At 34.6% G+C, this 14,018-nt stretch overlaps 1 protein-coding gene across 4 annotated transcripts in view; it reads left to right on the top strand.

The window, feature by feature from the left end:
* APAF1 (apoptotic peptidase activating factor 1) overlaps positions 1 to 14,018 on the top strand; it is a 34,496-nt gene that overhangs the window by 7,850 nt on the left and 12,628 nt on the right. For 2 of the 4 annotated variants that reach the window (XM_074144357.1, XM_074144356.1), the window contains exons 7-18: positions 350 to 588; positions 1,122 to 1,289; positions 2,101 to 2,232; positions 4,023 to 4,136; positions 4,722 to 4,900; positions 6,794 to 6,920; positions 8,982 to 9,107; positions 9,728 to 9,859; positions 11,168 to 11,293; positions 12,510 to 12,671; positions 12,978 to 13,106; positions 13,853 to 13,978. In XM_074144357.1, the coding sequence (XP_074000458.1) occupies positions 350 to 588; positions 1,122 to 1,289; positions 2,101 to 2,232; positions 4,023 to 4,136; positions 4,722 to 4,900; positions 6,794 to 6,920; positions 8,982 to 9,107; positions 9,728 to 9,859; positions 11,168 to 11,293; positions 12,510 to 12,671; positions 12,978 to 13,106; positions 13,853 to 13,978 (1,760 nt within the window). The remainder of the gene's footprint in view (positions 1 to 349; positions 589 to 1,121; positions 1,290 to 2,100; positions 2,233 to 4,022; positions 4,137 to 4,721; positions 4,901 to 6,793; positions 6,921 to 8,981; positions 9,108 to 9,727; positions 9,860 to 11,167; positions 11,294 to 12,509; positions 12,672 to 12,977; positions 13,107 to 13,852; positions 13,979 to 14,018) is intronic. The other 2 variants (XM_074144360.1, XM_074144359.1) reach the window with 1 other exon arrangement.

The raw sequence follows: 14,018 nt of genomic DNA, 5'->3' as shown, positions 1-14,018 counted from the left end.
GGTTTTGACTTACAGATAAAGGAAGGAACGTTCTTTAATATTATATGCCTTAAGTAAAACACAAGTGTTTGTTAAATGCTTTTTGTTTTGTTTTTTTTTTTTAAACTAAATAGAAGAACATCATGTTGATTTTTGAGTTTTCTTCAGCATGTCTTCCTCCCGCCCCCTGTTACACTTAAATTTGTTGAGTTTGCAAATGTCTATATGGATGACATGTTTTGTCTGTTTTCCACGCCTCAAGAATTTAATGAATGTATTGGGAAATTTACCTGATTTATTCAACCACTTGATGAAATTATTGGATTGTGTTCCTTAAAACCTCTAAGATTAAATTAATCTTTTTCTTCAGGTTCTCCTCTTGTGATATCCTTGATAGGTGCATTATTACGAGACTTCCCTAGTCGCTGGGAATACTATCTCAAACAGCTGCAGAATAAGCAGTTTAAAAGAATAAGAAAATCATCTTCTTATGATTATGAAGCCCTTGATGAAGCAATGTCCATAAGTGTTGAGCAACTGAATGACAATTATAAAGACTACTATAAAGACCTCTCTATCCTCCCAAAAGATGTTAAAGTACCTACTAAGGTAATAACAGCGATGCAGAAATCTCATCATTTTTCAGTGAGATATAAACAATAAAGAATTCATAAAATTTATAATTGTTGGATATAACTTATGCTGCATGTAACTTAATAGTAATTGCTAGATTGGGTAGGTCAGGTCCATTATTGTATAATGACTTTTATTGTCAGTAGTGAAACTAAAAAATTCTGACTATTCATAATGTTAGTTTAATGTGCATTCTGTATATAGCGCTTTAATTAGATTGTAATTGAGCTCTCTGAAAGCTTAAGAACTGTTATGTGAAATTTGTCTCCTTAAAGGAAAAGATACGATCACCATAAATCAGCACAAATAGACAAAAGATGGGCTAACTTACATTATCTGTCCTGATGTGGAAGAATCGGTAACTTACTGAATTTATTACCATTTGTAATAATTTCTATATTTGTTGGCATGTGTTTTGTTGTCAGTTAATTGGTAGCCTTTTATGATATTCATACAATTCATATTACCCCTTAGTTTTGATTCTTTTCTGTCTTAATATGCTTTTTTAGGTTCTCTGTATTCTTTGGGATATGGAAACTGAAGAAGTTGAAGATATACTACAGGAATTTGTTAACAAATCACTACTGTTCTGTGATCGTAATGGGAAGTCATTCCATTATTATTTACATGATCTTCAACTTGACTTTCTTACAGAGAAGAATCGCAACCAGCTTCAGGTAGGGTATTGACTAATCTATTTACTTTTAACTTTACTCTCCAAAGCTGAGCATTCTTCAGAAAATGTTCCTTTGTTAAATGGTATCCAGAGTAGCTTCATAGAGTAGGTCCGCAATGCAGTTAAACTTAATGCTGACTAATTAAAAATGTGTATTTTCAACTTGAAACTATGGAGTGATTTCATGATGATTCCATTTGAAGGTAAGAAACTAAACTGAGTGAAGACTCAATATCCATTATTTCTCTGTCAAAGACATTTCCAGCAGGAGATGGAATGTTCTATTGATGATTCCAAAGGTATCAAGGCCCTACTAGAATAGGAAGAGAAAGTGCTTTTTACACCTTTTTTTTTTTCCAATTTAAAGCAATACTTGAAGGGAGAGTACCTATAAGTTGCGCCCAATAAATTTATCAGTTCTGAAGGACAGGGCAGAATGAGTAAATATGAATAAAAGGCAATTTTTTAGCCATATAAAGGTCTTTTTTTTTTTTGCTACCCACACTTAATGTGAAGACTGATTTGATAGCTGTTCTCAACCTAAGAAGGAAGGTTAACAGCTTACTTTTGTGTCTTTTAATATCCAGATAATGTTTCTGGAGAAGTCTTAAGCAATAAATTAGGTTAAGTGTACAATTTTGGAAGGTAAGCTTTTCTTAATTCATTTGTTGATGTATTATGATTGAGAAATAGTAATACTTCTCAATACTATATACAATATAATATTAATAATAATTATAATTCCTCAATACTGAAACCAATCAATACTTTGGTATATATTAACTGAAAATGTATTTTGATTCACATTGCAGGAGCTACATAAAAACATAGTAAATCAGTACAAGAAATATTACAAACTTAATACGCCTGTTCCATCTCAAGAGGATTGCATGTACTGGTATAACTTTCTAGCGTATCACATGGCTGGTGCCAACATGCAGAAGGTGAGTTCTGACCAGTGTTTTGTGTTTCCCTTCTTGGTCCTCCCTTATCGCTGCCTTTCCCCCCCGGCTTTTTCCCACTCGAACCTCTCTTCTCCCAGGCTTTTGTGCAGATAGGTAAACACTCGATATAGAGTCCTTTAGGGACTCCACTGGTAATCACTGTCTGTTATGAAAACTACTTAATTTCTACCTTTTGCGTTTCGTCTTTTCAACCAATTACTGAGAAGATTTCTTTTATATCATAATGGCTTTTGTTATTCTTTTCCTTTTGAAGAAGCTTTGATAGGAAATCTTTTCTAAACCTTTTTGAAAAACCAAGCTTGTTTTATTATATAATACAAGTAAATTGATTTCCTCAGAGATTTCGATTAGATTAGTTACTTTTTTCTACAAAAAAAAAAGTCTTTTTAGTTTCTTCCTCTTATGTCCTACTGATTTGTGTGTAAGAGTCCATTCTCTGTGTTACCAGATTTCAACAGGCATAAAAAAATCTAGTAAGATTTAGATGGGCAAATCTTTTGTTCCCAGGATTGCCTTAGCACCTTAAAACAACTGCTGTTATTTTTTCCACCTACTGTTCTTTAGGCATTGAGCTAGCATAAGATGCAAATCATGCAGCGAGATTAATACTTCAGTAGTTTCAGTTTAACGTCTTTAGAATTCTTGCCTTGAATAGCGTTTGGTCCCGGTTGCTAGTTGCTTTATTTCACATGTACTCAAACCTTTTCAGTTGAACCTTTTTTGAGATGGTTCATCCATCGCATCATATAAAATACACTTTGTGTATTTTACATCCCTCACTTTGGGTACTGTGTGCAATTCTGAGCCCCACAATTTCAGAAGTATGTGGAGGTCCTTGAATGTGTCCAGGGCAGCAAAGCTGGTGAAAGGGCTGGAAGGCATGTCCTGTGAGGAGCGGCTGAGGACTTTGGGTTTTGTCTAGTTTGGAGAAAAGGAGGCTAAGGGGCGACCTCATTTGCTCTCTACAGCTTCCTGAGGAGGGGCAGTGGAGAGAGAGGTGCTGATCTCTTCTCCCTAGGATCTAGTGATAGGATGAGTGGGAATGGTGCAAAGCTGCACCAGGGGAGGTTTAGACCGGACATTAGGGAGCATGTCTTTACCGAGAGGGTCGTCAAACATTGGAACAGGCTTCTTATAGAGGTAATTGATGCCCCAAGCCTGTCAGTGTTTGAGGCATTTGAACAATGCCCTTAATGACGTGTTTTCTCTTTTGTTCAGCCCTGGAGTGGTCAGTTAGGCAGTTGGACTAGATGATTGTTGTAGGTCTCTTCCAACTGAAATACTCTAATAATTGTTTGCTGTTTCTGATTGCCTTTTAAGTAGCTTTCTCATTTTTAAGTTAAATTCAACTGTAATATTTTTTGCTTTTTTCAAATTCAGTATCTGTTAAGAAGAGCAACAGATCACTATTAGCAGAATGATCTTTGGTAAACTGGATTAGAAGGAGATTTATGAGAGTTGTATCTTAAACCAGGTCTTGCATGCTACAAAAGTCAAGATTTGCTTTGTACTCCCATCTCTTTTCTGACTAGCTGTATCAAAGAGCAGACCTTTGCATTAAAATAACAAGCTTAACCTTCTATACCCAGAACTTTCATACCTGATCAAGTAAGATGCAGGAAGCAGGAAACTACTTAAGTTTTTGACTGGAAACAATTTTACTGAAGCATATTGAACACCTAATGTATTTCCTGTGCTTTTCTTTTTTCCCCTTAAGTAGATTCTGTTGTGGAACTCACACTCTGAACTTAATTTTTTATTTCTTTTAGGAACTCTGTGACCTTATGTTTTCTCTAGATTGGATTAAAGCTAAAACAGAATTGGTAGGGCCTGCTCATCTGATTCATGAATATGTGGAATATAGTTCAATCCTGGATCAAAAGGTATGATACTAAAATATAAATAATCAGTCTGTTCCAAATATATTTTTCCATGTTTAATTGCATTTTGTTGGATGTATGTATATGTGGGAGTTATATAGAAGGCTTAAAAAATTGAAACATAAAACCGGGAGTAAGTTAAACTTTAATTTGGAGAAGAGGAAAATGAAGAAAACTAAGTTTCCAGTTTTAGTTGTAACTTCAGTGTGTGCCCAAGTAATTGACCATGGAACTCAAAAACTAAGGTGAATAACAATAATGGTGAGTATATATGGCACTCTGCTTTTGAGGAGCTGCAGAATTTTGTTGAGCACTTGGACTAGTCTTTCTGATATTTCATATTGACTGCTTATTGAGTAAATCAACTGTTGCCAATATCCTTTATTTGAAAAATAAGGGTAATATGCTTTCCTGAATAGGATAGTGAAGTATTTCAGTCTATCATGTGTACTTGCTAGTAGAACTAAATAGAAAAGTAGAACTAAGTGCTTCTGTAAGAATATTAGCTGTATAGAAAATTAAAAAAGCAAAGGACATTTAGGAAATTAATCCACATTGTATTTTATAAAATATCTGCTCTGTACAAAGGATAGCACAGTACGTGAGAACTTCCAGGAATTTCTGTCTTTAAATGGGCACCTTCTTGGACGGCAACCGTTTCCTGACATTGTGCAGTTGGGTCTTTGCCAGCCAGAGACATCAGAGGTGTATCAACAAGCAAAGCTACACGCTCAAAGAGAAAGAGGAGTATTTTATTTGGAATGGATGTAAGTAGCTGCAGTCCATCTGCTGATCCCCTGATCCAAGAAAATAATTTAATGTACAACTAAATACAATGTATGGCTAATATAAGGACCTTTTTAAGAACTGCAATTTTTTCTAGGTAAAATAAGTGAAATAATTTTCAGGAACTTGTGGGAGGAGGGCAACTCTGGATATGTAAGGCCACAAATTAGTAATAATTACATAGAAATAAATAGAGGAATATATTTACTTCTATACTCAATGATTGCTCCTTTTAAATAGCTATACAAAGATGAAAATAAGATACTTTGAAACTTTGCTAAATAATTCTTTTTTTTAAAAAAAAAAAGTTAGAATTGTAGTGCAAGTATTGGGTATGGTACAGTATGTTTTTAGGTTTTCTAGTAAAATGTACACTTTAAAAAGGACAGCATTTGTGTCAACTTGCAAAGTTTCTGAAAGTAGGAAATGGAAAATACTGAAAGGCTATATAATCTCTACCCAATCTTGAAATTTCTCCTATTTAAATAATTTTTTGCTGTTTCCATATTTTTGGAAGTTGTTTAAGGAAAAAGTATACGTGTCTAAATGTTTTTCCAGTATAGTCCAGTAGTCATCTGACCATGTAGCTCTCTCTATTAGAACAGAAACATCAAACAGAAGAATCTGATATTTGCAGTATTTGGTGGCTAAAAATCAGAATGACTTTATGTCAGGTTATTATGGTAATAACCAGGCAGGTTAATCCAGGCATACTGGAATTCAGGTCTTCTCTTTGAATACTAGGTTATTTCATTTTGCTAACAGAATTCTAACAAAAACGCTTGAAAGTTGCACAATTCAAAAGAGTCAATCTCCTGTTAGTTCAGGGCTTTCACCTTGGATGTGGGAGACATGCTGAAGAACAGGACTGAAATCAACAGAACAGAGACTGATGTTTTTGTGTCCCATCCTAGGGCAAGGTTTAAAAATGATTTGTAGGCTATGTAGGTAAATGCGCTGCTCTCTTGACCAGCAATTTTCGCTTTATTACAATATGCAAAAAAAAGAATAAAAATGTTGGCTTCGATGAGTCAGTATTTTGCAGTGAAAAATTGCTTTCATTCTGAAGTACACCTACTTTGAGATGTTTTACCCATTATTTAAATGCTAAGCTTGGAGACTGAAGCTCGTAATGATAAAAACTTAAAGTGCGTTGATTCATTTAGACTCTAGAAGAAAAATTAACCTTGTGACAATGTATTCATCACCAAAAAAACTTCTTATTACTGTGACAGCTTCCTGTATTAAGATCTGGCTAAAGAGGATGATCATGATTGCTACTAATGCTAACTTTTTGTTAAAGTGAGGCAAGAATCATTTAAGGTGTGTTAGATTCTGTACTTAATCTCTGATTGAAATGCAGTGATAATCACAGATTTTATTTAAATATTTAGTGGTAAGAGTTGAGTCATTTCTAGGAAGACTAAGTAAATTTACTAAGATCTAAACAAATTCACAAACTTTTTTTGAGTAAGCATGAAAAGGAACCTGCAGCAGGACAGGAATTCTCAGGAAGAAATTTGTATTTGGAAATGGCATGTACCGCATCATAAAAATGCTGCATCTTGCAGTGCACCACCTTTGCCCGTAAAGTAGCATGTTAATTTCTCGTGCACATATTACCTTTCTTGATCTCTAAGCTGTAACTATTGGAAGGCAGTAAAAACTCTGAGTGAATGTTGGAATTTGCGTTTCCTTTATTACTTCAGCATAAAGGCTGAGAGGTAAGGTATAGTGGGTTGGTTGGTTGGTTTGGTATAAAGCTTGCCGCTCAAGATCCATGGAAAAACCGTTGTCTTTTTATAGAGGACTTTGAACAATAAAAATGCGTTAGGAAAATCTACTCATCTAAAATCAACTATTTTACCCTGTAGAAATAAAAAATCATTGAAAAACCTCTACCGTCTGGTTGTTCGTCCACATAGAGATGCAGTTTACCATGCCTGCTTTTCTAAGGATAGACAAAGAATAGCATCATGTGGAGCTGATAAAACACTTCAGGTAAGATACCTATGCATGAGTGAAAAGATATGCGGTGTACCATTTTGATAACATTTGTTAACAGTCCTGTTGCTTTCCTTTTGCTGTTATGTGGAGATATTAGGTATCTAGAACTTATTGGAGACAAATGATTAAAAAGGACACATTATTACATAAGCGTCAAGTTGCATGTTTAGAATAGTAAGTATTATTCTCTAGTTCAAAAGCTTAACTGTGTGATTTCAGGGTTTATACCATCATGGTGTAATACGTGAACATGAGATGCCTTTAATTGATACGGAAAAGCTCACAGCCTAAGTAATGCACCCCAGCATATTTAAAATTTGCTTGCAAAAATGGTATTTCTAGTCACAGTAGATCTTCTACAGAACTTAGTAAGGCGTTTTAGTTACAGATTTACTATTTCTATGGGATGATAATGGATATTATGCTACTTGGTGCTTAATTAGTAAACTGTCTTATGCAAAAGAAATAAATCTGGGGAGAAAAATGAACCCCTGAAGTTGAGGACAGTATTAGATTGGAAATGGGCTCAAAGTGCTTAGGAAGTGGACTAGGGGAGACAGAGAGGAAAGTGACTAATATAAATTTGCCAGCAGTCTGCCGGGAGGGGAACAAGCCAGCTCTCCAGAAAACTAGCAATCAGCCAGACAATAACCTGGTAAAGTATCCATATTCCAGACAGCCAAAGGTAAGGGAAAAGAATGTTTCTGCAAGCCTTTGGTATTTTTTTGGATGCTTGATAAGTTGAGTACTAAAGTAATAACATTAGTTGTGCTTAGTTGCTGTTCATTTGGCTACTTAATGTGTTGTCACTGTGTTTTTATTTAATTATTTTATTTGCTGGCTTCTACAGTATTATGACTGTAGCATCCACTTAAGGAGATTCCTGGTGGATGTACTCATTTTATGCTGTGCTGAAGTTACTGTGCTGGGCTTCTGTACTAAATGGCGTCATTACTGAGACTGCAGATTGCTTATTTTCCTCTTCATTTTCTACCCAAAAAAGTAAAATCTGTGATTTGCGATTGCATTTAAACTAAACTTTTGTTGAAGAAGTAATAGGAAAATCAGCAATAATCCTTTTTTTTGTTAACTCTGAAATTATTAATGTTTTTTTCTAATAGTGGCCTAAGCTTTTCTGTTTTCAAGGCTACTTCTACTGTTTCTGTAAAATAAAAAAAATATTAGATTAAGAACAGATATTCTGCAGAATTTACTGCAAATGTAAATTTCCTGTTACTTCAGTAGTTATACTCTTATTTGAACAAATACCAACCATTTCATTGTCATTGATATTCCCATTCAATGAAAAAATAAAGGAAAAAAATAGGGACTTCACAACTGTAGTATCCTGAGTGCTGCTGTAAAGAGTACAATATGATTTGTTTTAATAATTAAGAATATGTAACCTAAAGAGGAAAAGGAGACCTGATCAGCCGTGCCCCCCCTTGTAAAGTTAAATCCCAGAATTTTGAGAAATTATTAATGTGTGACACTTTTCCCTAACTATCCTTTTATTGCCTATGACTAGCTCAAGACTGAGACTTGTGGCATTCTGTACAACTTTTTACTGCTACTTTTTTCTTGTTTGTTCCCCAAATGATCAATTGCTGCTGGAATTCTTACTTTCCACAGAAGGATATTATATATATTTAAACCTGGAATTTGTAGTTTTAAGAATGGTTTAGTTTTTATTGAGAGACAGTGTTTTGCAGTTACTATTTAAAAGTACTGAGAAAGGATGTGTATTTAAGCTTAAAGAATGCGAGTACAAAAAGGCATTAATGAAACGCACATTGCATACAGAAACGTTTTTTAAAATCAGTTTTTACTATTTCTCTCCCTAACAATTTCTATCATCCTTACAAAATTGAAGCTCAAATTGAATATTTTCATAATTATTATGTTAATTTCCCTGAAATTATAAAGGTTTTTTTTCAAAAGTAAACCAACTCTATGAAGAGCTTATATAAAGAGAGATCTTTGAGAGAAAACAAACTTACATTTGTGTTTTAAAATTGTATGCGAGTTAAAAGATTTTATTGTTCATTGTTTTAGGTGTTTAAAACAGAAAGTGGAGAGAGACTCCTGGAGATAAGTGCCCATGATGATGAAATACTTTGTTGCACTTTCTCTGCAGATGGTGAATTTGTAGCAACTTGTTCAGCTGATAAAAAAGTGAAGGTAAGGAAATGGAGAGCAGAGAATTTCTTTTTCAAATTAAAAATTCTAATTTCAGTCTTAACCAACTCAGGCAGAGCAGATTCTTAAGACTAAATGTTTTTTTAACTGTCTGAAATCTGATGGGGATAATTCACTACTTAACAAAGAGAAAAGCCCTACTTATTACATAATGTAAAAGATGCTTAATGTTAATGTCATACTTACGGAACGACCACTTATGATACTTGTATTATCAGATGATTCTTTTTAAGTAGAACGTAATGTGTGAGTCCAGTCCTATCCATAATACGCAATGAATGTATCGATAATTCTTTCTTTCATAGGCTTTTTTCTCTTAACGTGAATAATTTGGAGTATTAAATTCCTCAATACTGTAGCAAAACCTTGGTGAAATTCCAGTATTTATCAGATTCTAATCTGAATTATGACCTTTCCCTCATAACCTCTTGTTTCTAATTGTGTATGTATATATATATGCTTTCCCTCTATCTTAAAAAATATTTTTGAGGTGTTATAAAGAATGTTTTAGGGCTTTATCTATATTTCAGTGAAATTTACAGATTTTTTAAAATTAAGTACTTTATATTTAAAAGTTTTTTTCATCCTTCCATTCTGTCTAGGTTTGGAATTCAAGAACAGGCCAGTGTAAGTGTGTATATGAAGAACACTTGGAGCAGGTCAATTGCTGCCAGTTCAATAACGGAAGTGGTCAGTATCTTTTAGCCACCTGCTCAAATGACACTTTCATCAAAGTAAGTAGAAAAGGTTGAGATTGTTCTCATGCTGCTTATCATAACAGGATAATTATTGATGTATATTTAAATACTGTAAATTACATTTTTTTAATGACCGTAGTAGAAGAGAGATGGCAACAGATTAAGAGTACTAACTACAGCTCTGTAATCGGATTTCAACAGAGCAGAACAGTAAGAGTGTTTATGCTCAGCAAAGGAGAATAAGCAAAGTCCTATTGGCAGGGCATGAAGGTGAGGGGTTTGGCAAGACTTTTGAAAGGTGGGATGGGAATGGGAAGAGCACAGGAGTGAAATACCCGATTAAAAACAGCATAAGAAAAATGAAGGCAAAAATTTAGGATTTAAAAAGTCTGTAATGCAAAAAACTGGATGCTGAAAGGTTGAGAGGGGGAGAAAGCATTATGGAAGTGTAGTAGGTACAGTTTCTGATTAAATTGATTGGGCATGGTAAAGAAATGAAGGTGGAAGCCAAGAAAACAATAGTAATTAAAGCAAGAGGTTTGTCAGGTTAACCAGCTGGCATTGTTCACATTGGGAGGCAGTACATATACCCAGAAAGAGCAGAAACCGGGCAACTGAAGTCTGCATCTGAGGGAAAGGGGAAAATGGAAGAATCAAGTAAGACCTAGACTGTGGCAACTAAGAGTGCAATTTCATAGAATCATAGAATGGTTTAGGTTGGAACGGACATTAAAGATCATCTAGTTCAAATCCTCCTGCCATGGACAGGAACACCTCTCACTAAACCAGGTTGCTCAAAGCCCCATCCAGGTTGACCTACAGATAAGCAAATCATATAGTTAACTGGCACTGAAGATGATGGTCCTACTACCCTGGGTGTATATTCTTGCCTTTGTTGCAGTGCTTATGCTGATGTTATTCTGCAGTGGTATGGATATTCAGACTGTCCAAGACAAACAGGAGAGATTTCATTTCTTAATTATGTGTAAGGTACATAATTCTGAACTTCAAAGTTGAAAGGGAAAGAGGCAGGAGGAAGCTTCTTCCTCAGTCTGAGGAAACTTTCAGTAACTTTGTGCTGTTCAAGGGCCTTGTCTGCAGGAAAGTTTAACTAGTTTTATGTAATTCTGATGCCAATAGTTTTCATGCAAGTTAGCAGATGGAGGTAAATCGTGGGGTAGTCTGAGGCATAGCATCAAGTCCATGAGCATGGGGGCAAAAGTAAGAAAAAAAAAAAAAAAAGAGTTTTTGGTTGTCGGTGCATGATTTTGAGAAGAACATGAATAATCTGTCTTTGAACAGGTCATGAATGTGATGATATTTATATGTTTGTTTCTCATGCAGCTTTGGGATTTGAACAAAAAGTATTGTAGAAATACGATGATTGGTCATGTAAATTCCGTCAGTCACTGTAGATTTTCACCAAATGATGAATATGTTGCTAGCTGCTCAACAGATGGAACAGTAAAGGTACACAGTGTATTTTTAAATCAACTGTTTGTTTTGATGATGGATTATTTTTCTTTTGTTATAAATTGCAAAATATGTATAAAGAAGCCTTGTGTCTGTATGGTCAACTTTAATTAATTAAATCCTGAAGCGGTTGATTATTCATCCCAATTCTAATACAGGATTTTGAAATAGCTTGTCCAGTACCTGGGAAAAAAAGTTGGGTGCCTGTAATTGTAAATAAATCCTAGCTAGCCTCATTTTGAATCCTTTACTTTTGACCATCTTTTTTTTTTCTTTTTTTTTTTTGCCTAATGTACTTTAAGAAAACTTGGGGGAGTGGAGTGAAACTTGTTTAAAAAAAAATTAATAAATATTTAGACTAATTGAAAGTTCTGTCATGTCTGAAAAAGAATATCATAAAAGTTAAAAGCAATTTCTATGTGCCATTTTTCATGTAGACATAAAAGTTAAAAGCAATTTCTATGTGCCGTTTTTCATGTATGTGCTAGAAGAGAATTGAGAGATTTGTGTTTTGTTTTACCACAGAATGTAAATATTCTTTTTATTGCCTTTGGCTGCAACAGAACCATGCTATTTCAGAATTGCAGTTCTTATAACACTGTTGCCTTTCTGTAAAGTTGCTAAATCAGGAAAGAAGGGTTGCTGTAGCTGTTGTCATTCAGAAAGAAAGTTGTGGTGGAAGGAACAGAAGTATTCAATAGATTTTTGTCAGGTGCCTCAATGGCATTAGGGTGCAAAGTTAGATGTATACTAGATTTCTCAGGGTGAGTGGACTTAAATGGAGTTGCAGAGCAGGTATTAATTTTATTTTTGTTCTTCTGTTAACAGTGAGTGTTGCAGCTAGAATGATATGAGGGCGGGAAAAACCTAGGGAGTGGGTTCTGCTACAGTGTAATCCTGTCTTTTGGGTCTTTGTTTTGGGGTTTTTTCTTTGCTTTATTTTTGTTTATTTTTCTTTGTTGTTTCTGGCTTTGTGGTTTTGGGTTTTTTGTTTGGTTTTGTTTTTTTTCTTTTGGTGTAAGTTGTCTGGGCTTGTGAATATTCTAATGCTGTTTCTTGGCCTGGGAAAGTTAGCAAAGGCTTTTTTTGTATTCTATCCCCACTTCGCCTCCCTTCTTTCCTAGAAATGATTGGGAGTTAGCTCTCCCCTGTTTTATTCTGTATTGCATCAGTAAAAAGAGGTTTTGTCTGTTCCCTTTACTTTTTATTGCAGCTTTGGGAAACACGCTCAGCAAATGAACTGAAAAGTATTGAGATAAGAGATTTCTTCACAAATGCAGATGAGCAACCAGATGATGTGGAGGTCTTAGTAAAATGTTGTTCATGGTCCAAAAATGGTGACATGATTTTGGTGGTAGCCAAAAATAAGGTTTTGGTAAGTACCTCACTTTAATAATTTTCTTGAAGAATCATAGAATGGTTTGGGTTGGAAAGGATCTGAAAGATCATGTAGTTAGAAATTATGATAAAAGCTAAAATTCCAGGCCATTAAGATGTTTCAGATATAAGGTGCATGGTTTTATGTGTGTGTAAAGTAAAAATCTGTGGGCAAGAAACCTGTTAACTGAGAGAAATACCCTCTTAAATTCAAGAATATATGCTGTTGACTGAGCTTATAAGCTATTTTTCTATAGTGAAGTCATACTATTGGATGCTAACTATTGTAATTATGTGTTTGCAGCTTTTTGATGTTAAAACGTGTGATTTGTTAACACAAGTCATCATAAGTCATCACAGCACAATCCAATACTGTGACTTTTGTCCTGGTGATGAGTTAGTAGCAGTTGCTTTGTCTCACTGTTCTGTTGAGGTAAGTGATTGCTTTTGCTACAGTATGCCAGGAAGGAATATTTATAGTATAAAATATAATAGTTTGTCTTAATAGTTTCTTGTATGCAGAGATAAAACAATTGTAGCTATTTTAGCAGGCTTTCAGTGTGCTTCATTCTTTTTAATCTTCGTTCACTTCTGAAATGTAAAATATTAATTGGGAAATAACATTTTAAATGTTCACTTTGGACAACAGAGGTCTCATTTATATAAAAAGACTAGGCTACTAAATTTCTTTAAAGTTACTGTTGTCACTCTCGAGCATAGGCCTTCCCATTGCTTAACTCAACCAAAACCCTCTCTCCTTCTATATGCTGCTATGGAACGTGGCAACTCACTAAACAGGAATAAACCACCTGGCATGACTCTGGGAGTAGCACAGCTAGAGTAAGCCTGTACAAGTATCAGTTTTGGGGTTGTGGTTGTTTTTTTTTTTATTTGGGTTTGGGTTTGTTTTTGCAATCTACATGGTCAGTTGAACTTGTATTTTTCTTTTTTTTGTCCCCTCATCTTTTAAAATTATAGCAGTCAAAGAGGCTGCTGATTTGATTTTCCTGACCTTCGAAAGTGATAAGCAGGCACAATTCTTGTTACATCTGATTTCAGAATGAGAAGTAAGAAAATACTAGAAGAAATATTAATTAAGTATACTACTTGTTTTGCACTGTTTTCTCTGTAAATGCAGTCTAAATCCATTTGAGTTCTTCTTTCATATTTTTGTTGTAGTTATGGAATATTAAGTCTTTATCAAAAGTAGCGTATTGCAGGGGACACATGAGCTGGGTTCACTGTGTGACGTTTTCGCCAGATGGATCTTTATTTCTGACATCATCTGATGACCAGACAGTACGCGTAAGATGACATCTTTCTTTTTTGAAAAATGTGAATTTCA

This window comes from Numenius arquata, chromosome 2 (genome assembly GCF_964106895.1).
Source record: "Numenius arquata chromosome 2, bNumArq3.hap1.1, whole genome shotgun sequence".
NCBI lineage: Eukaryota > Metazoa > Chordata > Aves > Charadriiformes > Scolopacidae > Numenius > Numenius arquata.
The sequence above is the reverse complement of the archived record's forward strand: the minus strand, read 5'-3'. Positions and strand labels throughout refer to the sequence as shown.